The sequence below is a fragment of the Notolepis coatsorum genome (genome assembly GCF_963971535.1).
Source record: "Notolepis coatsorum genome assembly, chromosome: 7".
In the NCBI taxonomy this organism is placed as follows: Eukaryota; Metazoa; Chordata; class Actinopteri; order Aulopiformes; family Paralepididae; genus Notolepis; species Notolepis coatsorum.
Window position 1 is genome coordinate 70692343 of NC_140171.1, and position 25431 is coordinate 70717773.

The following is a 25431-nucleotide window of genomic DNA, read 5'->3' on the forward strand; positions in this document are numbered from 1 at the left end:
GCTTTTAAGCAGTGCTTGGTGGTGCAAATTAACCTGGCTACTACGGAGCAATAAGTGACTGCGTATTCAACCGAGGGTTGCATCACAGTCATGAAAGGGGCTAGATTTGCAGCAGCTTTAGCTGCTCGCGCGTCGTCGTAGGCTTTTAACACAACAACACACCATCATAGCGGTGGTGATGTTGCAGGTGACTTGTTAGGTTGGATGTATTATAAGTTGTTACCCTTTTCCCTCCTCGTGGAACTTCTGCATTGCATTTGTTACAAATAGCAAGCAAACTTTTTTCCTCTTAACACTTTGATTGCCTAAGGCTAAATTCATGATATACCATAGGTTGCCAGCTCTATTTGTCTATGTAGAAGTTCCCCTTCTTTGCAGGGCTATAACTTTTTAAATTCTATTGCTAAATTGCCATTATTAGGGCCCATTCAATGTCCTATATGTATTGTTCAGGGTGTATGAACGTTAAACTTTTTCATTCACATATTCATACTAAAATATGATCTAAAGTATAAGTATGTTTTCATCTCTTTCTGCAGCTTTCTCCAGAACGTGATTTATAGCCCCAAATGCATTATATTGATGATCAAATACAGTTTGATAGCAATCGGCGCGATATAAAAAAATCCAACTGGACGGACTTCTGGAAGTTACTACACGTAATCTGATGTTGACCGGATGGCCGAGGGGGCGTTTATAATTCCGTGGGCAGCGTTATACCATTCATCTAATGTGGGTCAAATGTTCATCATAGCAGTTAGTATCGTACACATTGAAAAATAACGCTGAATCTTACCGTATCTTCCTCGCGCCGTTGGGCGATGAGCGTGGAACAGACATTTTCCTATTATGGGATATAGAAATATCCAGTCCATTTCCAGGTTGTATAATAATATATACATCCAAATCATGTTGTTTTTTCGAGTTATTTGCAGCGATCGATGTTCACTGTGTGAAGACTGAGTCTCTCTAACACTAGCGAGTGCCCGGACCCCATATGGAGTGAGTCCTACCGGGTTAAAGGTAACATCCGTTTTTTCGATCTGCCGATCGGCCACCAGATGGCGGTCTTGAACCGCTAGAGGATTGAGAGGAGATCACACTTGTGTCTCAGGGCCCCGGAAAGGAAATATGATTCCGATCACAGATTTTTGAAATATTGATATCAAAGACGAGTTACGGCGTCTTCGGCAACTTGAGCATGGCGGGGAAGGACGCCTAAAAGAGTCTTCCGGCAGTTAAAGTGTTAAACTATTCCGACACTACCGACGCCATCTTTGTTTACATCCGCGCTGCTTCAGAAACTTACGTGGCTACGTCACAGCCGAGAAAGGGAGCGCTGGATTTGAGTAAAACGCCCTCTTCCTAAACGACACGCTATCAGGCTATGCTATGGTTAGACTAGTGTATTCCTGGCGTTTTTTTATACGTTTTTGACGACGTTTGATGTCCCATCTACACAGAAATGCGTTTTTTGGCGTTTTTTTGTGGATACGGCTGAAACGCAAAATTGTGTTTGCGTTTGGAGATACGCAAAAAAAACGCTTCGACAACAGCGTGTAGTCAGCACGGAGCAGTTGTTGCGAAAACGCCCATGCGCAGTAGATACCATCTGCGTGTGCGTGCCCTTCCGGTGACAACAGTGTGTGTGTTTGGGACAGAGCTCCGTGTCCCAAATAGCTTCAGCTACCATGTGTTGTCAAGTTATTGTTATAAGGACCCCAGTCCAAGCTACAACAGTCTGCATTCCCTTAACAATTGTTTGTATTGAGCCGTATTGTATTGTACCCATATGCAATATGTTAAATAAAGTTTACATCCATTCATTCTGCTAGCATTACCGATTGCATGAGCAGCTGGCTAATGTGAGCTATCAGGATTCAGACCCTGTTAGCTCAGAGTTCCTCTTTCAACTTAACAAGCATTAAACAAAATGGCCCAGTCATCTATTCACCTTTGTTTAATACACACAGCGTTGTCTCTAATGTTATCTAACTACTGATAGCTCGCGATATCATCAGTTTTGGTGCTGGCCAAGTAGCGTGAGCTAACGTTAGCTTCTAGCCACAATGCTATATTGTTATAATGGCATACTCCATTGACGTTAGCATGCAGATAACAATGCTACCGATCGTTTTTTAGACTAAACTATCCGCTCTTGGTGGTCACTTGTGTTGATGTTAGTTTTGTTTCATCAACAAATGACAGGCAGAACACACAGTGAATGTATCCGTTTTGTTTATTGCACTTTTATTAGGTTTTGCTGAAAAATTATTGCTGCATTGAGTAAATAGGCAAGATGGTGGCGCGGCAGGCGCCTGCCTTATTGACATTTTCTTTGCTGGAGCTTCCACCAGGAAGTGTATTGGCACATTCCTTCTGATTGGTTGAAATTGCCTTCATGTTTGCCACCTACTGCCACCTACTGCTTTGGCAGTGTACTACATCAGTGTGCTCGGCTGACAAAAACGGAAAAAAAACGAAAGTGTGACTCGAGGCGCATGACGTCGCGGCGATACGCGGCGATACGTATAAGAAAACAATACGAAATGATACGAAAGGTGTAACCGCAGCCTCAGTCGTACCACAGTACTGGCAAAACGGGAGGAGCCTACAGTAAAAACAAACGCTGGGTTTATCGGGATGACATCATAATTGCTGATATCGGCCCTATAATTATCGGCCCGAGTTGTTTTTTTATCGCTTCATTTCAGTTTGATAGCATTTTGAAAATCACTCGTTTTCGCAGAAAAAAACAACACATTCTATGATAAGTCTTTTACTGGAATATTCTAGAACGTTGTCAATTGTCGGCCTATTTATGAATCGTTTTCAAATAAACGCTAGATAATCGATAGTATATGTGTGCGCACGCACGCTCGTGCCGCGCGCTGATAATCGCTGCTCTTATTTCCTGATGGCTTTTACAGTCAAAACAGCCATATCACATATAGGGGAAACGCTTATATCCGTGAAAACGAGTCTGATTATCCTAAGACTGATAACATAGATTCCTTACCTGAGATCAGATCGTATCCAAATGGTTTATTCCAATTTCCGATCGCCATTCGAAAAAATCGCTCATTTGATTGATCCATCGTGTATACAGTAAAACACATTCGCCGCGGCACCAAGGCTCCAGAATGAACTCTGGTAGACCCCGGTTACATCAGTGAGAAGTAAAATGTGGAGTCAAAAATACTTTCTCCCATTCACTTTCATTGAGTCCAATCCAAAAGGGTGATTTACCATCTGGGAGACGATAGGGGGCGCTTTTTTCACATCCGAGCGCCTGGGGTGACTGGATCTCCAACGGTGGGCTCGCTTGATGCAATATGATTTCAGATCGCTAATAAAAAAAATATTTAAAAAAAAAGTATTCTCGTGATGGGCATTCAACCCGCGGGGGGTAAACCCGAGAAATCTCGGGCATGGCATCCAAAGTGTTAAGCACCCCCCACAGCCCAAATTAAATCATAAAAATATATATATTATAATATTTTTATTTTTTTTTTTATATATAATTTTTTTTAATAGTCTAGTTCAGTGGTTCCCAAACTTTGGTGCGCGCAAATAAATTAATTTATAAAAATAAATTACAATAACATTTCATAGAAATCTTAGTCAAACCTTTAGTATTATGGATATTAAACATGCTGGCAGAGTACATGCATCCATGTTGTCGTGAACATTTTAATTAAATAAAGAAATTCCCTATCCATAGTCGCCGTGGGAAGAGATAAAATAAAAAATTAAATCTGTGCACGGAGACCAGCAACAATTTTTTCTAACAGAAACCCATTGGGGGGTGCGTCAGCTAGGTCGGGAGGTGACAGGGGGTGCACGGCCAAAAAAGTTTGGGAACCGCTGCTCATAGCAGCGGCGGTCCTCAGCTATTTCCTCAACTACATTTGAAAACAGCCTAGGCCTAACAAAATAAATTGTTTGGTTCCTGTTGGTTGTCAGTTAAGGCCATGGGTAGGTAGGGAATTTATTTGTATTAATAAATGTTTTCCCACTGCGACTATGGATAGGGAATTTCTTTATTTAATTAAAATGTTCACGACAACATGGATGCATGTACTCTGCCAGCATGTTTAATATCCATAATACTAAAGGTTAAAATACAAAGACACTGTACTACAAAAGTACAAAGGTAGTAGTATTAAAAATGCCATCACTATGAATTGAAAATGGGGGACCCTGAAAACAAGACAACATCTTTCTCTGGTCTGCATCCCCTTAACAATTGTATGTATTGAGCCGTACTGTACCCATTCTGCAATCTGTTAAATAAAGTTCTCATTCATTCACCCCTAAATACTTCTCACTAAATATCCTGACGTCAGAGAGCTGTGCAAATATTGCTTTTTATATATTCTCATTATTGACATGGACTGCACTTTGACTAATATTTAACTAAACTTTATTGTTAAAAAGATTTTTTTTTTTATTACTTTTATTATTTTTAACTCATAAAATAATTTGGGTCGCACCTAAATCGGCAGGGTCGGTCGGCAACCAGAACCAAACCTTTTTGTTTGCTAGGCCCTACTGCCGCCTTATCCCTTATGCAATCTACTATAGGAAATGGTGTCTGTGGTTCACTAGAGCAGTGGTTCTCAACTGGTCTAGCCTCGGGACCCAACATTTTCCTTAGTCATTAAGTCGCGACCCAACATTTTTAACCACTATGATTTATGTAAAAAAATATATAATTGCAGTAATACGCAATCTTTCAAAACATGAAATAAACACAAAAAAGTGCAACTATTGCTAAAAACCCAATGAAATAAAATAATAATAAATAATATGCTTCTTAGCAGATTTCTTAGCTTAACATAGGGCTATAACGATAACGATATGATAATTTTATTTTATTTCTCGATATCGATAATTATCGAATTGTTATAAGTATAAAAAAAAAAAAAAAAAACTTTTTTTTTTTTTTTTTTTTTTTAACAACAGCTGTATGTTTATTTTGCAGCAATTCTTTGTCATTGCCGCCATCTTTAGTGTTACATCCCCTCACACCAGTTCTCAGGCTGCAGCTGGTTTAAAAGCTAAAGTAAACCGGCTTCTCTGCTGGCTGTGGCTCCAGAGGAGTTGAACAGTTCTGGCTCTGCTAGTTTATTTTCGATCTTTTGGCGCTTTTTTGGTGGACAAACCACCGCACATGTGCACTGTGACTCGTGACTGGAGTCTAGTTCTGCTAGCACACATAGCCTACTGTGTACAGACGGTTTCAAAATGTATTTTAAATTAGAAAGCAAACAAAATAAATGGACAAGAGAAAAAGAAATCTGAATTTGGTCAGTATTGTCATTTGGACAAGCAAAGCCATTACTTTAAGTTGCAGGCAAGAAAGACAAGTCTGTCCACTGTCTCTGGTTTTAAAACTGCCCTGTTGCAGGTAAAAAAAAAAAAAAAAAAAAAAAACGATTTTTCGATTTTTTTTTAATTTCGATATTCGATATCGATTATTAAAATATATCGCGATATTTATCGTTATCGTTATATCGCCCAGCCCTAGCTTAACATAACAGACCTAAGTTTGGGGGAACTAATGGGATAACTGGGGTTGCAACAAAAGTGCAACTAGGGCTAAAAACCCAATGAAATAAAATAATAATAAATAATTATGCTTCTTAGCAGACTTCTTAGCTTAACATAACATACCTAAGTTTGGGGGAACTAATGGGATAACTGGGGTTGCAACAAAAGTAAAACTAGGGCTAAAAACCCAATGAAATAAAATAATATGGTTCTTAGCAGATTTCTTAGCTTAACATAACATACCTAAGTTTGGGGGAACTAATGGGATAACTGGGGTTGCAACAAAAGTGCAACTAGGGCTAAAAACCCAATGAAATAAAATAATAATAAATAATTATGCTTCTTAGCAGACTTCTTAGCTTAACATAACATACCTACAGTAAGTTTGGGAAAACTAATGGGATAACTGGGGTTGCAACAAAAGTGCAACTAAGGGCTTAATAATAATAATAATAATAATAATAATAATAATAATAATAATAAATTTATTAATATATCCTTCTTAGTAGACTTCTTAGCTTAACATCCAAGGGAACTAATGGGATAACTGGGGATGTTGTTTGCTCCTGTCACAAGAGTCTCAAAGTCTGGGGTGATGGTAGACAAAGCAACTCTGAGGTCATGCTCAATGTCCAATCTGTTCCTCCGCTTCGTCTTCAGATGGACCAGAGCTGAGAAGCCACTTACACAAAGATAGGTAGTGCAAAAAAATTTATTAAAAAAAATTAAAATAAAGAATATTTTTTTTACACACGCACATCCGCGACCCACTCAAAATGGCCCGGCGACCCACTTTTGGGTCGCGACTCACCAGTTGAGAAACACTGCACTAGAGGTCTGCTCTCTGCCGGGGGGCACCAGCACAATGCTGCAGAGTTCTCCAGACGCAGAACGCGTTGGTTGGTTTTATGTCTGATTATCATCGCCATCCTCACAACAAAATGATAGGATTCAAGTTAGAAATGGGTGAACGGTACATGTAAGTTCAGGTAGATCAGTGTGAATCAGTTTCCTCAGACATAAATAGGCAATTAAACACCAAACTAGTTAGTAATAGTGTACTAATTACATCAGGTTTAGTTTCTGCTCAGTAGATTTTATGTAGCCCACACATCACATCCTTATCATGACAGGTCAATACAATTAGCCAAGTCTGTGGTTTGTGAAACACAACATCACCATGGTAACAATGAGACGTTTAACCTAAATACAAATATAAATCAATCACTGGACTTAAAATAACATGCCATGAGCGAGAAAATAACATGCCATGAGCGAGAACAGGAGGAGAGTCCCAGTGTGTTAGACTGCTAAAGTAGACAAAGGATAGGCCTACTTGCAGCCACTTAATGAGAACAGCATCTCATTAAAATATATACAAATAGGACACAATAGAACCAAATATAGCATAGTAGTAGCATTCTCTCATTCTTCCATTACCTCCTACCTTCATTACCTCTCCTACCATCATTACCTCCTACCTTCATTACCTCCTACCTTCATTACCTCCTAGTCCCTTTACCTCCTATCTGTATTACCTTTATTACCTCCTACTATTACCTACCTTCATTACCTCCTAGTCCCTTTACCTCCTACCTGTATTACCTTTATTACCTCCTACTATTACCTACCTTCATTACCTCCTACCTTCCACCTTCATTGCCTCCTAGTCCCTTTACCTCCTACCTACACTTTGATGAACATTGTTGCTCAGCTGGTGGAGTTGTGCCCTTCCTGATGACTTGTCGTACAGAACATGTAAGTTGCTTTGGATAAAAGCGTCAGCTAAATGACTAAATGTAAATGTACCTGTATTACCTTTATTACCTCCTACCATTACCTACCACCTTTATTACCTCCTCCTACCATTACCTTCTACCTTCATTACCGCCTACCTTCATTGTTGTCCTTTTCCAACATAAAAAACATTTTCTCTGGTAGGAATGAACCATGTTGTTTCTACTCTTCTCCTGAGGCTGTCTCGTCCGTTTGCCATTTGTCAGCACACACACAGGGAGCTGAAGCTCTGTGGGTACATTATCTGATCTCCTGCTGGCTAAATAAAGGTACACACGCAGAAAGCAGACACTGCTGCTTGGTATAGCAATCTAAAACCAGTTTGGGCGCACAGTGCTAACGGTTTTGTGTGCGTGTGTATGTGTGTATGTGTGTAAACGCATGCTTTTGAAATTCTGTCTTCTGTTAGAAGCAAGCTGTCAAACAGGGGTCTTGATAACTTAAATACTTGAGAGTCAGACTGTTTTTACACAAGAGAAAGACAGAGACACCAGAGGCCCAATGAGGGGTGTAAATATTTGACCCCACAACGATTCGATTATGATTCTTCAGGCAACGATTCAATGCATCATGAAATCTCTTCATTTCACCATGATTCGATTCGATGAGATACATTTTCGATCAGTTAATTCCGCCAAAAAAAATGTATACACAAATGTGGCTGGGGGAACGGATTCACTCAGCATGAATGGACTACAAGTCAATAAAAGGGGTGTAAATATTTGCCTCCACAACGATTCGATTACGATTATTCAGGCAACGATTCAATATTCATTTGACCACGATTCGATCTTAGGATCACCCCTAACAATATGTATAACAATTATGTCCCCAACATCTGTAATTCAAATATGTGTAAATACGGATGGCTGCGTAGTGTAGATGTCTAAGCACTCGCCTACCATCACAGAGATCAGAGTTCTGATGGATGGTTATGTTAATCTAGTGAGCATATTGGCATCGTACGGTTGGAGAAAATACTCCCTGGCCTATTTAAAGCAACACAGACAGACATGCTCCAGTTTGGAGCAGCTCATTCCACTTCCGACAAGCCGTCTTAGAGGAGGATCCTTGTCATCAATAATCAGCAGAATAGGTGACAAAGTGGGCAACAACAGAGAGACACTGCTTATTCTGCCAGCCAGCGAGTTGGTAGACGTGATGCATTTAACATCAATCTGGGTTCTTCTGCCACCAACAAGAGAGATGCAGGAGAGAGGAAAGATTCAGGCTGAAACAAGCTGCTCACTCACTTCACTGAAACTCAATACAGGCAGCATGAAATATTAAAACACCTGAGCCATGAGAGCAGGAGGAATCTAGAAAGACTCAACCTGGACCTAACCTAATTATTGACTGGAGGCAGGTGGAGTAGTTGAACAAAGTTTAGAAATACCTTTGCTGCGGATTTCTGGGACTGAGCCAAATTATATAGGCTATTGTATATCCTGTACTTGTGATGTGGACCAAGACATATTATACATCCTGTACTTGTGATGTTGACCAATAGATATTATACATCCTGTACACATGATGGGGGACCCCGATGTAAACAATACGAAGTATTTTTCTGGTCTGCATCCAGTTGTTTTGTATTGAGCCGTACTGTATTGTACCCATTCTGCAATCTGTTAATAAAGTTTTCAATCAATGTGGACCAAGAGATATTATATATGCTGTACTCATGATGTGGACCAAGAGATATTATATATCCTGTAGTTGTGATGTGGACCAAGAGATATTATATATCCTGTACTCGTGAAGTCGTGATGTGGAGAGTCCAAATCTACCTCATGCTCTGTGTGACCCGTCTGTCTGTCTGTCTGTCTCTCTCTCTCCTGTCACCATCCATGGTTCTCTCCTCTCACCATCCATGGTATTCTATCTAAGAAAGCATATCAATCTGTAAATAATATTTGTGTGTATCCGTGCGTGTGTGTGTGTGGGGGGTGGGGATCTTAGGTGAAATGTGAACAGAAGCACAATCTGACACACAAAGCCTACACTGTGGCACTAGGAGAACTGAAACGCAAATCTTGCTTGATTTTCATCTGGAAGGAATTAACTTTCTGCCAACAATCTGACATGTGGGGTGGGCTGGGGGGGGAGGCGTTTAGTGTACACCTGTACCTGGTTGCCAGCGCAACCACCTCCGACCTTGTCGCGAGGTAAAACCTAGGTTGCATTCCACACGCTAAATCCCCATCTCCTGTGTCACCTCACCAGAGGGGCAGTGTGGCCTGCCTCTGTCCAGCCCTCCTGCTCTACACAACCTCTCCAGTAGGGGCAGTGTGGCCTGCCTCTGTCCAGCCCTCCTGCTCTACACAACCTCTCCAGTAGGGGCAGTGTGGCCTGCCTCTGTCCTGCCCTCCTGCTCTAGTCTACACAACCTCTCCAGTAGTCAATGGTTTACAGACTAGCACCATGGCCTTCTCTCCACTTCACTGAACAACACAGACAAAGAAATTACTTGAGATTGCAATGTGAATCGTTGTGAGGACATGGATTCTGCATCACACCTTTTTCAGCACTTTCTTTTGTCCGAAATATTTGCAGCGGTCCCGAATGATGCTAATGCTCATGAACTGATCTGCTTGATTATCAAGAAAGAGGAAAGACGAGAGATTGGTTGGTGCTAATGTGATTAGGTATGCAACTTGCTCTGCAGAGCACCAGTACTCTTGTTTAGAGAAGGCTGTCGGGAACACCTGTCCCTCTAATGAGAAATGGTAATTAGGTAGTGAACTGTAGGCCTGTTGCAATTTCAATCATTTAGATTTTTTTGTTGTTAATGCATCCCTGCTGGGAGGTAACCTCTGGATAACATTGTTTTAAGCATTGTTAACAGCCTTAGATTATGTCCTGAACAGCAGCACAAACTAATAGAGCAAACATGATTTAAAAGAAAAAGATAAAAATGGTCCAATTGTTAAGAATAAGGTAGCCTCAATATTAAACAACTGTCCAATCTCTTATCTAGGCCTATTCAGCCATACAGTTTCCTCTGCTACATTAAAGCAGATGTAATGCAGGCAGAGACAGCTAGATACTGAACTAAACCAGAGGGCAACACACTCATCATTAAACTCACAGCCAGATACTGAACTAAACCAGAGGGCAACACACTAATCATTAAACTCACAGCTCTCACAGTGTGTCTGTACATCAGGCTCACGTTGACCAGACAACAGAGGCCTTCGCTGGAGCTTGTGGAAATTAGATCTGGTCTTCCTTCTTGTTTCTCGCATGACCTCCTACATCTCCAGGCACAAAAACAAGGCTGCCGTAACAATATGCTTTGTCCAGGCCGTTGAGTTATCCTCTAGCCAGTAGCACCCTTGTCTAAACTCAGATATTCTAGAGGAAATATTTTTGCATGCTTAGTTGCAAAATAATTTGACCAAACACAGAGTAGCCACAAATTAGCCACTTCTGAAGGGGAAGTTTGGGCCTCTGATAAATCAAATGATTACTCACCTATAGGGGGAGGTAGAGGTTGATGTGAGGGTGGGGTGGGGGAGGGAGTGAAGGGCAGGAGTTGCAAGCAGGTAGCATGAATGTAAAGTGCAATCTCTCAACACTCTCAAATGGCATTGGCCACGCTGCACAAAAAAGTGGCGGCAGGGAGCCATATTTAAATGCATCTGAAGCCCCAAGCCAAGACATAGTCAGATATAGCTTAAGTCCTGCCTTTCATCACATTAGAGGGCTTGCTGTCTCTCTTCCCCCGTGTCTGTGGTAGTGGTGGTAATCACACATTTGCCTCATTAGGACAAATATGATAATGCATGCACTAAATGTGCTGTTGTGCTTGTTAATGTTGGATGCCAGCAAACAACTTAAAGTGACATTTCACCTTGGTAGAACTGTGTCACTTTGTAGCATACATACCACACATACATACCACATGACTTAATTAGCAGTCAACCACAAGCATTAGCTACCCTGAGAATGAATGTCTAATCAACCACTGGCCTTCAAGCCTGTGTACTCAACATAATTGTTAATTTTCAAACAGGCAAAACTTCTGGACACAAATTAAAATATCACCACGACTATGTTAGAGACTGTACGACTTAGCTTAGCCTAGGTTTTCAAAATAAAAGCGAGTGATCAGTGATGTCACTACAGCCTTTCTTACATCTCAAGAGGCCTGGGCCCAGGTTCCCCAAGCCTTTTAGGCAGTAAGATCATTGTGTCTAGTCTACTGGATTACAATAGAACAAATAATATGTCAGCACTCAGACCATCCGTGTAGAACTGTGTAGCTCACAGTTCGAAGCAGGGCAGCAACACTGCCAGTGTTAGGGTAGGGGTTCATTCCCAACTGAGGCCCATGCTGATGCTACCGTGAGGAGCTACGGAGAAGAGTCAGTCCACCAAATGCCAAGTGTTATCTTGGTCCTTTGGCTTACAATAGCACAAAAGGACATCTTAGCACAGAGATGGTTATGGTCAAGAGCGGCAAAAATTTCACAAAAAGAAAATCTCATATTCCAGTTTCTATCTTGGGCTTGACATTTGAAACAGCATTATGAATGCTACCTAGAAGGTGAGGGCTAGATGACAAATGTATTTATCAGGAATCATGCTTCTACCTTTTAGCGACGCTGCATCGCTGCACACATCTCAGTCATCTAGTTTTATTTGTCCAGGTATATGGGTCTTCAATTATTATATTATTATAGTTATTTTTGTTGGCACTGGGAGCTTGTCTAAAACTCTTACAGTTTGATGACGTGCTTTGTGTGTGCTCTATTTCCAACGTAGACCTGATGTGTTTCCATTTAGGATACAACAATTTATTGTAAATTTGACTGACTCAGTTTTAATCATGATAAGAGTAACAATTACATTTTAGAGGTATTACAAATAACTGTAATCACAACAGCTATCACACACACAATAATCTCAATGCAATCTAATCAAAAATCGTAATGGGAATCCTGGGCCTGTATTAAATATAACAACATTTTATCAAGCATCTCAAAGCAAGAGTGCTGATCTGAGATCAGCTCATAAATAGGCGGCTGGGTGGCGCAGCGGACATTGCACTCGTCACGAACGCAAGAGACACCGGGTTCGGCTCCGGCTGTCTGCGTTGCCTCCGGCTTGGGCCGGCTGTCATACTAACTCAATTGGCAGAGTTAGCGGGTGGAAGTCGATGGGTGGTAATCTGGAAGTTGTGGACAGCGACTCCTACAGGTCGGTTGGGGGACGCCTGCACAGCAGAGACAGGAAAATAGCGGGGGTAGTGTGAGCCTGCCACACGTTACACCTCGCCAAATGAGTCCGCACTGGCAGGTGAAAAGATGGGACAGGCTGCCTCCACGTGTATCGTAGGGGATGTGATGCAAGGCTTCTATCCTCCCTACAGCCGACCAGTGGGGGGCATATGTGAACAATGTTCAAGACAGGGGAGGGGAGAATTGGCACGGCTAAATTGGGATGAGAGAAAAAAAAATAGAAAAAGGATAAAAAAAAAAGATTAGCTCATAAATCATTGAGGTCTATTTGGCCATACGACCTGAGCACTGATCCTAGGCCAGTGGTCCTACTCTTAGAAGTATATGGACCCTAAGGCCCCTGGTGACCCCCCCACCCCTACTACAACAACCTAGGGTTACCTAGTGGCAGCCTCTTGTGGTCCCCATGCAGGATGCGACTAGCTGGCTGAATGAAGGACTACGGGGAGTAACCCCGGTGTCTGCCCGTCTCTCCTGTAGAGCGCTGCCTCTTCTGCAGGTGATGGAGCAAAACCGCATGGCCACAAGCCGGAGGAGGATGAGCCTGCGTCTGTGAAGGACTCCATTGTTGTCGCCACAATGACAAAGCAGTTTTACAGGTTCCTACCTTCTCCTCTCTCTCCTCCCCCTTCTCTTCTCTCCTCCTCTTTCCACCTAAACTGGTCAAGCTCGTGCTTACTCTCCCATTGGGCTTTACTTCCTTCTTGGTTTCATTCATTCATTCCACCACTGTCAGCTCAGGGCCACAGACAGAGGGGTCCAGCATAGAGCACTGGTGGCCCAAAGGAAGATGGAGATAAGACGAGACACGTCACTGACTGACCGTGGCCTGGATATGTCCCCCACAGCACTTAGACTGAATTGCTCTGGCAAGACACTGTTGACCGTGATATTGTATGTCATGTCTAAGGTCAATTCACCCAATTATGAACACCATGTCTTCCCATTTAGAGGACCAAATAGAAATATATATAATACACATACACCTGACTTAAATATAGGTAAAAAATGTCAACAACTATAGGTTAATATGTAACCACAGGTGTGGCACGCGTGTCATGCAGGCACTAATGCACTGTGACACTACAGAAGCTACATAAAACATCTAATTTTACAGATAATACTAGGCCATATCCATAGTACGCTGTCCATCAGGCAACTACCCTGTTGTCCTACATGGTCTTTCATGCAAATAATGCATCATGAACAAAAGCCAAGAGAGTATTCTCTCAAACATGTCCTGGACTATCGGTAGGCTATTAGCAGCAGGTATGTGACAGATACACAGCGTGCTCGTGGTTTACAACAAGGCCTATCCTGAGCCCTCAGTAATCAGCTTACCAGGTTGAAGACAGTCTCCACGATGTCGCGGTTGGAAACTTCCCCAACTTCCACCAGGCCGGTGAGGACGGCGAATTTCATCCTGATCCCCCTGATCGGGATCCCGGGGTTGAGGAGCGCCTTCCCGTCGCCTGGCCGCGGTGCGCCCGGTGTCTCCTCGCTACTAGCCATGGTGGAGGACAAGAGGACAGGTGGCGTCCACACAGGTGAGGCTGAGGCACCTGTTCACTCCCGACGGGCGGGTAGTGCTGCTGATCTCACCCCCTTCCTTCCAGCCGAGTTATGTTGACAGTCTACAAGCAAACAAAGAAGACACCCCGCTCCCCATCCACAACAGTTACAGTTTAGCAAACAAGCTTCGAGTACCACGGGGCCACAAAGAGCGAGGACCGGTCACATTCGTAGCCAGTGACACTACGAGGCTGGAGTTGTCGGTGCGATTCCCCTCTATCTCTCTCTCTCCACTGTCCGAAACTTGATACGAGACGTGTTGGAATAATGCCGTTAGAAGCCTCCAGCAGGAGAATGGACCGTGCTGCCAGCAGCGAGAGTAATAAAAGCAAAGTGAAACAGAGGTTGTTGTCCTCTCCTTCCTCGTCCTCAGCCTCTCTTCACCAGACTTCTCTCCACCAGAGCAGAGCAGAGGAACTTGCTGTATTGTCGCCGGGCTGCTGTAACACTTGACAGGTAGCAGCGCAGCCGCCGCGAGCAGCACTGTCTCCGAGACGGGGCTCAACAACTCCGCCCGGCAGCTCAGCTGAGAGACAGACAGGCGGGGGACAGAGAGGTCCAGTCGGTGCTCCCCCGGCAACCCCTACACTTAGTTTAAATGTCAACGATAACCCCACTTGCAATGCATTCTCTTCCTGCTGCTTTTTCAGCACGTCCCCGCCATGACAGTATATCCCTTGAGCGAGTGGCGCATGCGCAGTGGGAGTTGAGTCTCTTCTGGCTGGGTGGCTCAGGTGTGTTTATTGTAGTACAGGTGGCTCGCCTTCTTTAAGAGGTGGCTCTCTCACATGTCGCTTTACTGGGGACTGGGGACGGATGCTGCTATGAGACGGATTCAGCAGAGGGGGGATGGGGCGTTATTGGAGCCACTATCCAGTTACAATGGGACACACAAGCCAGGGTGAAATTTCACCTCATGTTGCAATGTAGAGACATCTAGACTAGAGGAGGGAAGACAGGAGAGCTTTCATTATGTGGCCCCAGCAGGGCTACTGTGTAGGTAGGATATCAATTTACAGATGACTTACTGGATCCATATTAGTCACTTCCTTGATATGTACTGTAGGGCCACTGCACTGGCCAGTCTACCCTACTAACCCCAGTGCAACCATTTAAAAGTTATGAAAGAAAATAGTGGTGATCCCAATTAGCATCAAGCTAAAGACCTCCAAACGGACCAGGTCCTGGATCTTTTTACCCAAGGTTATATAAAGGCATTGTGCAGTTATCTCACTTTATCAAAATATAAGACTAACATAAACTAACATAGACTATTTAAAATGTATGTAGAATGTAATTTTGTATCCAGGCTTCTCTGTTATTCAGAGCGGAACGTTGACAGATGCATGCACCCTGAGGCGATATAGAATCCAACCAGAAGTTAAATTAAAGCAAAGTCGACAGCTCAGCCTGCTCATCTTCGCTTGCCTTTTCAAATCCGTAACAGTGTTGTATAAGACCTATACAAAGTCTAGTAGGTGTCAATTGTCGTCAATGCATGTAAGATAATGACAACAGCAGTGGAATTAATAATGCCTTTGTGTTTACTTTTCTTGGGTGAATAAAAGGTGCCCCCTCTTTTCTCAGATTGTGAATGGTGGTCTACAGGATGTAAGCAAGCTAATTAATGCCTTAATACAACCTTGAACATTCTGTTGAGTTTAAAGGTGCTGTAAGTGGTATTTATTTGTTAAAATATGTGTTAAATAGCTCTACATTCTGGTCTCCCAGTCCCTCAGCTCTGCAGTAAATGGTAAATGCATTTATATAGCGCTTTTATCCAAAGCGCTTTACAATTTGTTCCTCACATTTTACCCATTCACTCACACATTCACAGCGGAGGCAACCATGCAAGGTGCCAACCTGCTCATCGGGAGCAATTATGGGTTAAGTGTCTTGCTCAAGGACACTTTTAAAAGCACTTTGAAAATACCACTTACGAGTACCACAGGGAGTAAGTTTAAGTAAGTTTACCCCCATGGGCTTGGGTGAATAAAAATAGTATTTGGTGTTGTTTTATCTTCTCTCCCACATTATGAATGCTGGTGACTTTATAAAAAAAACAGGATGACCAATGCACTTCATAAGCAAAGCCTTTATTAATCTATGTATGTTATATTTAAATCTATTTTCAAATGACTCAGCTGACCTCACAACCTAAGAGCACCTTCCAACCACTGTGCTGATGATGCTTAATAATTATGCGTCTGCCAGTGGCGTTCTCTTCCTTCTCTAGCGATGACTTCATGGTTGCTCAGTGGGATGGCTCCAAGCGCTGTTACCACAGACAGAGGCAGCGAGGCGGACAGCGTCACAGGTCTGTTGTTGACCCCCCAGGCCCAGGCAGCACCCTGGGGGTTCTGGGAGTCATGGTAGTCAGCATCACCACCAGAGGAGAGTCGTGCCTAGTCTCTCTCTGCTGCAATGACTTGGAATTACTGTAGAAGAGCTTAAGGGTTCTTATAACATGGCTTTGGTTCAGGACAATGTCCATCTAGGCCAGACCTGGGAATTTTTTTATTTTATTTTTTATTTTTTTTATTTTTTTATTTTCATGTCAACGTTCACATGCACAATATACGCTTACCTAGGATTTGACTTGATTCAACAACAAAGCAGTTGGGGCAAGCCGAAAATGGTCGAAAGTGTGGTTATTTGAAGTTTGGATTTTTTTTTCACAACTGAGGTAGGTAGATTACATTTCTAGAGACTAAAGTACAGAAAAAAGGTACCGTTGGGTACCGGTATCGATTCACAGGTACCGGTACCGTATCGGTTCAAATGTGAACGGTACCCATCCCTACTGAACACACAACTGCAGGGCAAGGGCATTTTTGCTCATGAAATGCATAGCCATGTGAAAGCCTTCATGACAAAGTTGCAATTAATTTCAAGGCAACTAGGCAGCAACAATCTCAAACACATGAAAACCCTGAAAGAAGTCAAACCATCAGCTGATCACCGGCACAGGTACTCATCCATGTTGGGAGCACTGCATGATGAATTTTCAAGGCGTTTTCAAGATTTCAAAAAGGTTGAGGTTGAAATGCAGCTGGTTTCCTCTCCCTTTACCTGCAGTGTTGATAGTTGTTCAGCTTGAACTCATTGACCTGCAGTCTGATTCACTACTGAAAGAGCACTTTAAGTCAGCATCACTGCTAGAGTTCTATTCTGCTCTCAAGGAGGAGAACTTTCCAAACATGAGGAGACATGCTCAGAAGATGTTGGTTCTCTTTGGATCCACCTACATATGTGAACAGACATTCTCAGTCATGACGTTTACCAAGTCCAGGTACAGATCCTCTCTCACTGATGAACATCTGGCAGCTGTGCTTCGCATCTCCACCTCAGACATGCAACCTGACTTTGATGGACTTGTTAAAGCTCAACAGAGACTGGATTTCTCACACTGAATGAAAAAAAAAAGAACTGAAGAACACTAAAATGTGGAAATATAACAAGTGAAATGGGACACTTGATCTTTTTTTTGCACAGTTCTGAAAACATTAAATGTTTAATATATGCATGTAAAGTAGAAAAGGCTACACAACTGGGACACTTTTCTTTACACAGTTCAGTGACATGTCTTGTTTATTTTGGCTATAAGATGATGTGATGTCTTTAGAAAGCTAAGAAAATCCTTGCTTCAATAGTATATGAAACTCAAAATGCCTGTTGTTATTAATGTTTCACATTTTGTTTATCATTTTGGAAATAAATTCTATTTGAATAAATGATATTTTTGAAAGCTAACCTCACATTTTAATTGCCAAATAATAACATACACTCTTACCAGGGGTCAAAACAATGCCATTTACTGTTTTTTATATAGAAATAAAATGTATATTATGCATAATTGAAATTTTGGCCCGGCCCTCCAACATATTTTCAGTTGCTCATTCGGCCCCCTGGGAAAAATAATTGCCCACCCCTGATCTAGGCTCACTGCTAAAGGTGCACTATGGGTGCATTGTCGGGGGAGGGGAAATTGTGCATGTGCGCACAGTTTAAAACACAGTACAGTTTTAAATGTAGAGTTGCAATCAGTGGTTGAATGGATAAGGGATAACAAATTGGTCATGGATGTTTCTAAGACAAATGGCATTATGTGGTTCAAACCACTCTTAGTAGGAAACCAGGTTTAAATATTTGTAGATAGTAAGTTATGGACAAAACACACAAATAGGATAGTTGCTAAGATGGGAAATATCATTTCTGTTATTAAAGGATGAGACATTTTTTACACAATTAGACAGGTGATTCAAACTTTAATATTGTACCAGCTTTAATATTGGCCAGCAGTATGGTATAATATTACATTGGGTAAGATTAAGAAATTGCTAATAGTACAAAACAGAGCAGCGCATATTGCGCTCCGTTGTGAATACAGAACAAATGTTGCAATGCATAATTGTCTTGCTTGGTTATATGTTAAGATTACTCTATTCATTACTTGTATTTATCAGAAACATCTCTATAACAAAGATACCATTTATTTTGTCTAAACTGAATTAACTTTCCATTTAGATAGACATGATTACTCAACCAGACATGCTATAGGTGGACGTTTTATATGACCAAAAGCAAGAACAAGCTCAAACGAACGTTATGTACCAAGCTATGCATGAATAGCAGCAGCATCAGCAGTATAGTAGCACTGATGAGGTGGTTAAACTGAGAGGAAGTATAGAAAGTCACACCTCACTGGTGACATCACCACCTATCACAACCTCTCGCCGTATTTTCTCAGAGTGTCTTCCCCCGATCTATACCCCATTCAACCTGTTTCTGTCGGTCATGCTTGACCAGAAAAAGCGATAAACGCTAAAAGAACCAGCTGTCTGGTCAAAGTAAAAAAAAAAATAAAAAATAACCTTCGCAAACTACATGCCACCACGTCCTCCCTCCTCACTCTCTGCCGAAGACTTTGCGATTTTCTTCGAGAAAAAAGTGGAGAGCATCCGCAACTGCTTCTCCCAACCCCCAGCCATTCCAAATGCTGAATCGAGAACCTCATCCTTTACCTTGTCATCTTTCTCTCCCATTACAGACACAGAGGCCTCGACATTGTTAACATCGAACTGTCCCACTACATGCCAGCTGGACCCGATCCTCCCATTCCTAACGGCAACCATCAAATCCTCCCTCAACTCGGGGGTGGTTCCCACCTCCCTAAAACAAGCCAGAGTCACATCGTTCGTAACCATGAACAACCATGAACCCCACCGCCATAGACAACTATCGTCCTGTTTCTCTTCTCTCCTTCCTTTCTAAATCACTTGAACGTGCTGTATCCAACCAACTTACTGATCATCTCTTACAGAATGACCTCCTAGAGTAGACCCTAATCAGTCAGGATTCAGGACTGGTCACTCCACAGAGACCTTAGCAAAAGCAAAGGGCCTCTCCTCTGGACCTGTCGGCAGCCTTCGACACAGTCAACCATCAGATCGTCCTCGCAAGAATGGGAGTGACTGGCTCTGCGCTGGCATGGCTGACATCCTACCTCGACGACCGCTCCTACCGAGTATCATGGAGAGGGACCCTGTTGGCCCCCCTGCCCCCTTTGGATGGGTGTCCCCCAGGGCTCGGTCCTTGGACCCCTCTTAGTTTAGTTTAGTTTATTTTTTCACACAGTATAAAAACAACAACACAACGTATGTGTGTCGAGAGATTTTACATGATGTCTGAGTGAAGCTTGGATTGACTTTGAACCCTGTGAGCACTGAGGGAAGTATTCTGATGACAAGAGGGAATTAAAATCCTTTAGAGATTTAATTCATCCTTGTGATGACAAATGCTTCTCCTAATCATGCATATATTTATGTTAGAAATATGCAGTCATTTTATTATTAGTAAGCCAGCTTTGAGACATTTTGAATGACAAGATAATGAATTCATGCTGGTAGAATTTCCAGTCGCCTGGATAATGATAAACCTTATGGACAGTTGGTGTTTCTATTGCAGTCTCCACTATGCCTTTGAGCATCTGCACAGCAATGTGGTGCTTTCAGTGCTCAACTCCACACGTATAGCTGTTCAACTGCTCTGAACACTGAGACATAGCATTCATCACAACTGTGTCCCCTTGTGATAAGGTAAATGTACAATTGTGCATTGTATAAATAAATACGTTTAGTAAAAAGTTATTTATCACCATGGTACCACTTTTGTACTTAAATAATACCATGTTCCATACCATAAAAGTTAAACCATGATACTGATAGTAATATCATGGTATTTCAATGTCACTACAATCATCATAGTGACCACAAAATTATGGAAACATTTTGTAAGGATAGTCAGCATATTGAACAAATAAATATCTTGATTATACATTGATGTCAATATTTGCTTTGTCAACTGAAATATCCTCCCTTTGGTACAATAACAGTGAGTGGATGGGATGACAAGATAGTACCCACCTAGTTTTTCCTGTTCAAGTTAAGATCAATTCAATAAAACCGAGTGAAATGCATTTAACTCGGTTTTATTGAATTATGCATTATAAGTATAAGCTGGATACACTAACCAAATTCCAAGTGTACAATGTATCAAATACAAGTGTGTAAAATGATCAGATTTACAAATCAGAACACTTTTGGGGTTAGTTTGCTCTACTTGTAGTTTCTATACAGGGTCATGACTGGGACAAAAGACTATAGATATAAGACTATAGATAAATGTATGGTAACGGGCAGACACTAGATGGAGCCAGATACACATTACTGAGCAGTCCCATCAGATCCCTTGGCACATCTCCCTTAGCAAACAAGAGCTTCCATTCGCTTATAGTCTGGTGGCTTAGCAAAATGATGTGGACGCGCCAGATAAAAGAACCAAATTTTCTCCACATGTCATCATAGCTTTCATTTTGGGGTAGGGGCCACGTCATCATGATGGATTTCAAGATGGCCGCCATGTAAAATCAAGGTTCTGCCAATATCTTGGTCCTAGCGCGCTCAATATTTGAGCGAACACAAAGGTATTGGTATCCCTGTAAACTAGAGAAGCTAAGCTTTCCATTGGTACCATTTTCATTAAGCCCAACTGTTGGTAAGAGGGTTTTAATAGGCAATGATTCAAGATTATGTAAAATTTTCGCCTAGAAAAAACTGCCATGCTCATCTTCCAAAAGGTCCCTTGGCCGTTCACATGAATATATCAGAGTGAACATTGGTTTACCCACAAGCCTCTTCTTTCCAGACATACCCACTTTGTCCAACTTGCATGCTATTTGGAGCAATAATCAAGCAGGTTTGTGCATGTGGTACAAATGTGTCGAACATTCTAACAACTGCCAAAAATGTGAATGTTGGGTTAGGGTTTGTTGTTGAAGATACATTTTGGTGTCAAACTATACATTTTCTGGGTCAATAAATGTGTTAATGCTATAAAGAATGTCACCAGAGGAATATTAAATTTTGTACCATTCTAACAACATATTTACATCATTTTTTACTTGTTCAAATTCAATGCCTCATTCCCCTCCGAATGCCAGCAGAAGTCCATGCCCAACAATCTCAAGTCCCTGGTGGCCATGATGCTGGTCGGAGCTGACCTGAAGGATCAGAGCTCTACTGACTCCCAAGCCTGTCTGACTGTCTCACAGACCATCCTGTTTAACTGTAAGAAGAGGGCCCCAAATAACAAATCTCCTCAATGTCATTCATCGGTGTATGAACCACCCTTGCCCCTTTACTTGGGACTAAGTGTGCACACTCAAACCAGGTCAAAGAAACTTGTTTCACAGATGCATGAGTTGGGTCTTAGTGTAAGCTATGATCGGGTCTTGGAAGTGGAGAATCAGCTGGCTACTGCAATCTGTGAGAACATAAAGAAGAATGGTGTTGTGTGTCCTGCTCGGCTCCGCAAAGAGCTATTCACTGTGAGTGCCCTCGACAACCTTGACCATACCTTGACCACTGGACTGGATGAACAACATCGAGGCCCTAGGAAGGGACAGAGCAGACTGTTCTTCCTGAGAAGGCTCAGGTCTTTTAATGTCTGCAGCAAACTGCTGCAGATGTTCTAGTCTGTGGTTGCTGGTGCCCTTTTCTTCGCTGTGGTATGCTGGGGGGGCAACACCATACACCAACACACACAAAATGAACAAACTGGTCAAAAAAGCAAGCTCTGTGGTGGGAGCGGACCTGGACAGTCTGAATCAAATCTTTTTTCTCTTTTTTTTCTACCTTAAACAGATCTTTTTCAAGTTCCAAGTTTTAATACTCTTATCAACATGCGAGTCAACAAATGCTTGCTTTATGCAGCCATTTAACACAAAAGGATGACCCTCATGCATTGCAAATTTGCATCAAATTCAAAACAGAGTGATGCACAAAATAACTTAAAAGAAAATAATAATTTAAAACAATGAATAAAGTGTGCATGAAATAATTGGCGAAAGAAACTTGTTACATTCACCCACACAAGGGCTGAGTAATCACCCCCCCCCCCTCGCTCTCTCACACACACTCTCCCAGCTCTCTTTCTTTCTTGCCCCTTCCTCATCTCTCTCACCCCCCCTCTCTCTATATATCTCACACACACACACACACACACACACACACACACACACACACACACACACACACACACACACACACACACACACACACACACACACACACACTTCAGAAACAAACATAGTATCAATGAGAGCATCAATCATACACCTGAGTGATGTCTAGTAAAAAGAAAAAAAAATTGTTTTGTTTTTTGGGCCCCCCCCCCCCCCCCAGTGCTGGGCCCTTGGAATCATTCTAAGCTACCCCCCCCCCCCCCCCCCCCCCAGCTACGCCCCTGCATACATGCACTGAAAACAAACAAGAATCACTGGTTGCCTGACAACTACACCAAGGAAAATGTGGCTGTTCCCAAGACACGCAATTTGAGTAAAGCTTTCGAGGGACATCTAGGAAGAGCACATATGAAAGAAATGTTGGCTTGAGCATTCAACGAAGCTGATAGAAAAGAAGGAGCTAGACAAGGGGGACATTGTGGCCTGGTCAGCCTATCATGCATCTCTACAGGATCATGTATCCAATTTACAGCCTGCTCTGACACAGCTCTTGCCACTTTTTTATGAGAAGGCTGCTACAGCTTCTATGGTCTATGCCTTTTTTTATGGTATTAGTAGTGATGAGAAACGAGGACGGTCCACATTAGCGCCTGGGGATCTTTATAAGATTCTCCCGTTCCGTTCCTGTTTTATAAGTGGGTAAGCCATTACGCAATGAAACCTTTTTGAATTGGAAACAGATAATGGCCAGAATGTCATTCAGATTCACGAAAACGTGTATATTCATAGTGGTGTGGGGGACAATAATGGACAATAAATTCACATTCTGTCACATCCACATTCAATGTTATGCACAGGGTGTGGTTAGAGGGCATTGACGTTGTGTATGCTGACCCCTATTAGTCGATTAGTCGACTAATCGGTCGAAAGGAGCCGTAGTCGACTGGCCAACCTCTTAGTCGAATATATAAAAAAATATATATAATTTTTTTATCATTCTTTCCAAAAGAAAAGAGGCCTAGAAGCGTGGCTAACGCTAATGGCACGCATACCAGAGGCTAACTGCCTACGAAAACAGGCACAGAGGCACTGAAAGAGGATTTCACCCATCTAATGAACACACTAGACTAGACAAATATCAAGATGTATCCATCAGTGGACCAATTGCATGCTTTTGCAGAGGACAAGAAGCCTTCAGTCGACTCCCTCAGACATTAAGCACCCCCCACAGCCCAAATGGAATGATAAAAAATTTAAAAAATTAAACTAATTTTTTTTTTTTTTTATATTATACTTTAGTTTAGTCGACTAACGGCAAATTTTGGCCAATCATAGTCGACCATCCAAATCCTTAGTCGGGGACAGCCCACACGGGTTGACGTGATGACGTATTAAATTGTATAAGGAAGTGGAAGTAAACATTGCACTTTACTTGTATTGCATCTAACAGCCGTCTGATAGTCCGTTTGTTCCGCACTCCTACATTGGCGACCCTGACGTGATCTGAACACACAACCTTCTGATTCAATATATACATAAGAGAAATTCACTTAAAAAGGATTTCCCCATCCTGCCCACTCCTGTGACTTCTTTTGAAAAGAACATATAAGTCAAGAGCCAGAACCCAAGCGCAGACGGAACGAGATGAGGAATGGAGTAAAACCCAACAGTGGATATATTTATTATACAAAGATCAATCAAAGGAAGATTGATTGATTGATTGATTGAAAACTTTATTAACAGTTGGCAGAATGGGTACAATACAGTACGGCTCAATACGCACAATTGTTAAGGGGATGCAGGCAGACCAGAGAAATACTTTCATCTTGTTTACATCAGGGTCCCCCATTTTCAATTCATAATGACATTTATGACATACGCAACATACAGATATATATCATGACATTTCTGACATACAGGTATACAGTACTGTTACATTTGTGATATACAAGATATGCAAATATACAGTGCTGTTAAACAGAGATCCTAACAGAAACTATATACATACGAGGGGGAGGAAACTACATTAGGAGGGGGTGGGTGCGTGGGAGGGGGGTTTGGACATTTACGGGGGTCATACAGATATATATCATGACATTTAGGACAATACTTGACATACAGGTATACAGTACTGTTACATTTGTGACATACAAGATATGCAAATATACAGTAGGCCTATGTTAAACAGAGATCCTAACGGATAATATATACATATGAGGGGGAGGAAACTGTACATTAGGAGGGGGTGGGTGGGAGGGGGGGTTTGTACATTTATGGAGGCCAGTTTCGAATTGCAACCTCCCGTAGGTGCTCTTTGAGAGCAGTTTTGAAGGTGGGTAGTGATTCACATTCCTTTATAGCTGTGGGTAGGGCATTCCACAGTGTTTAGTCCCTTGTTTGAGCCAAATCTGGGTTTAACATGATTTGTGGAGCTCCCTCTGGAGTTGTGGTCGTGGTATTCACTGACCTTTGGGAAGTATTTTGAACAAGGAAATACTAGGAATAGAGGTAAACGGAATAAACGTCCAAACAAAAAGCAACGCAGAGCATTGTCAAAAAAACTAAACAAAATATCAAAAGAAACCACAGGAACAATTAAAGTCCAATTGCGTGGGAACAAAAGGATTTCAAAACTCACGGGACAAAACAAAGAGTAAAAATCCAGGGACAACCTAAAGGAGCAGGCAGGAGATTCACCAGGAGGGGTAGTCAGGCCGAGAGGGAGGTAAGGAGTAG

The 25431-nt window shown here is 42.1% G+C and overlaps 1 protein-coding gene across 1 annotated transcript in view; it reads right to left on the minus strand.

Moving 5' to 3' along the window:
• The window catches only part of lrba (LPS-responsive vesicle trafficking, beach and anchor containing), a 622382-nt gene extending 607548 nt beyond the window's left edge, over positions 1 to 14834 (minus strand). Inside the window, 1 exon segment of the mRNA XM_084317903.1 lies at positions 13941 to 14834. Coding sequence (XP_084174029.1) covers positions 13941 to 14111 — 171 coding nt within the window. The 5' untranslated portion in view covers positions 14112 to 14834.
• Between the last annotated feature and the right edge of the window lie 10597 nt (positions 14835 to 25431).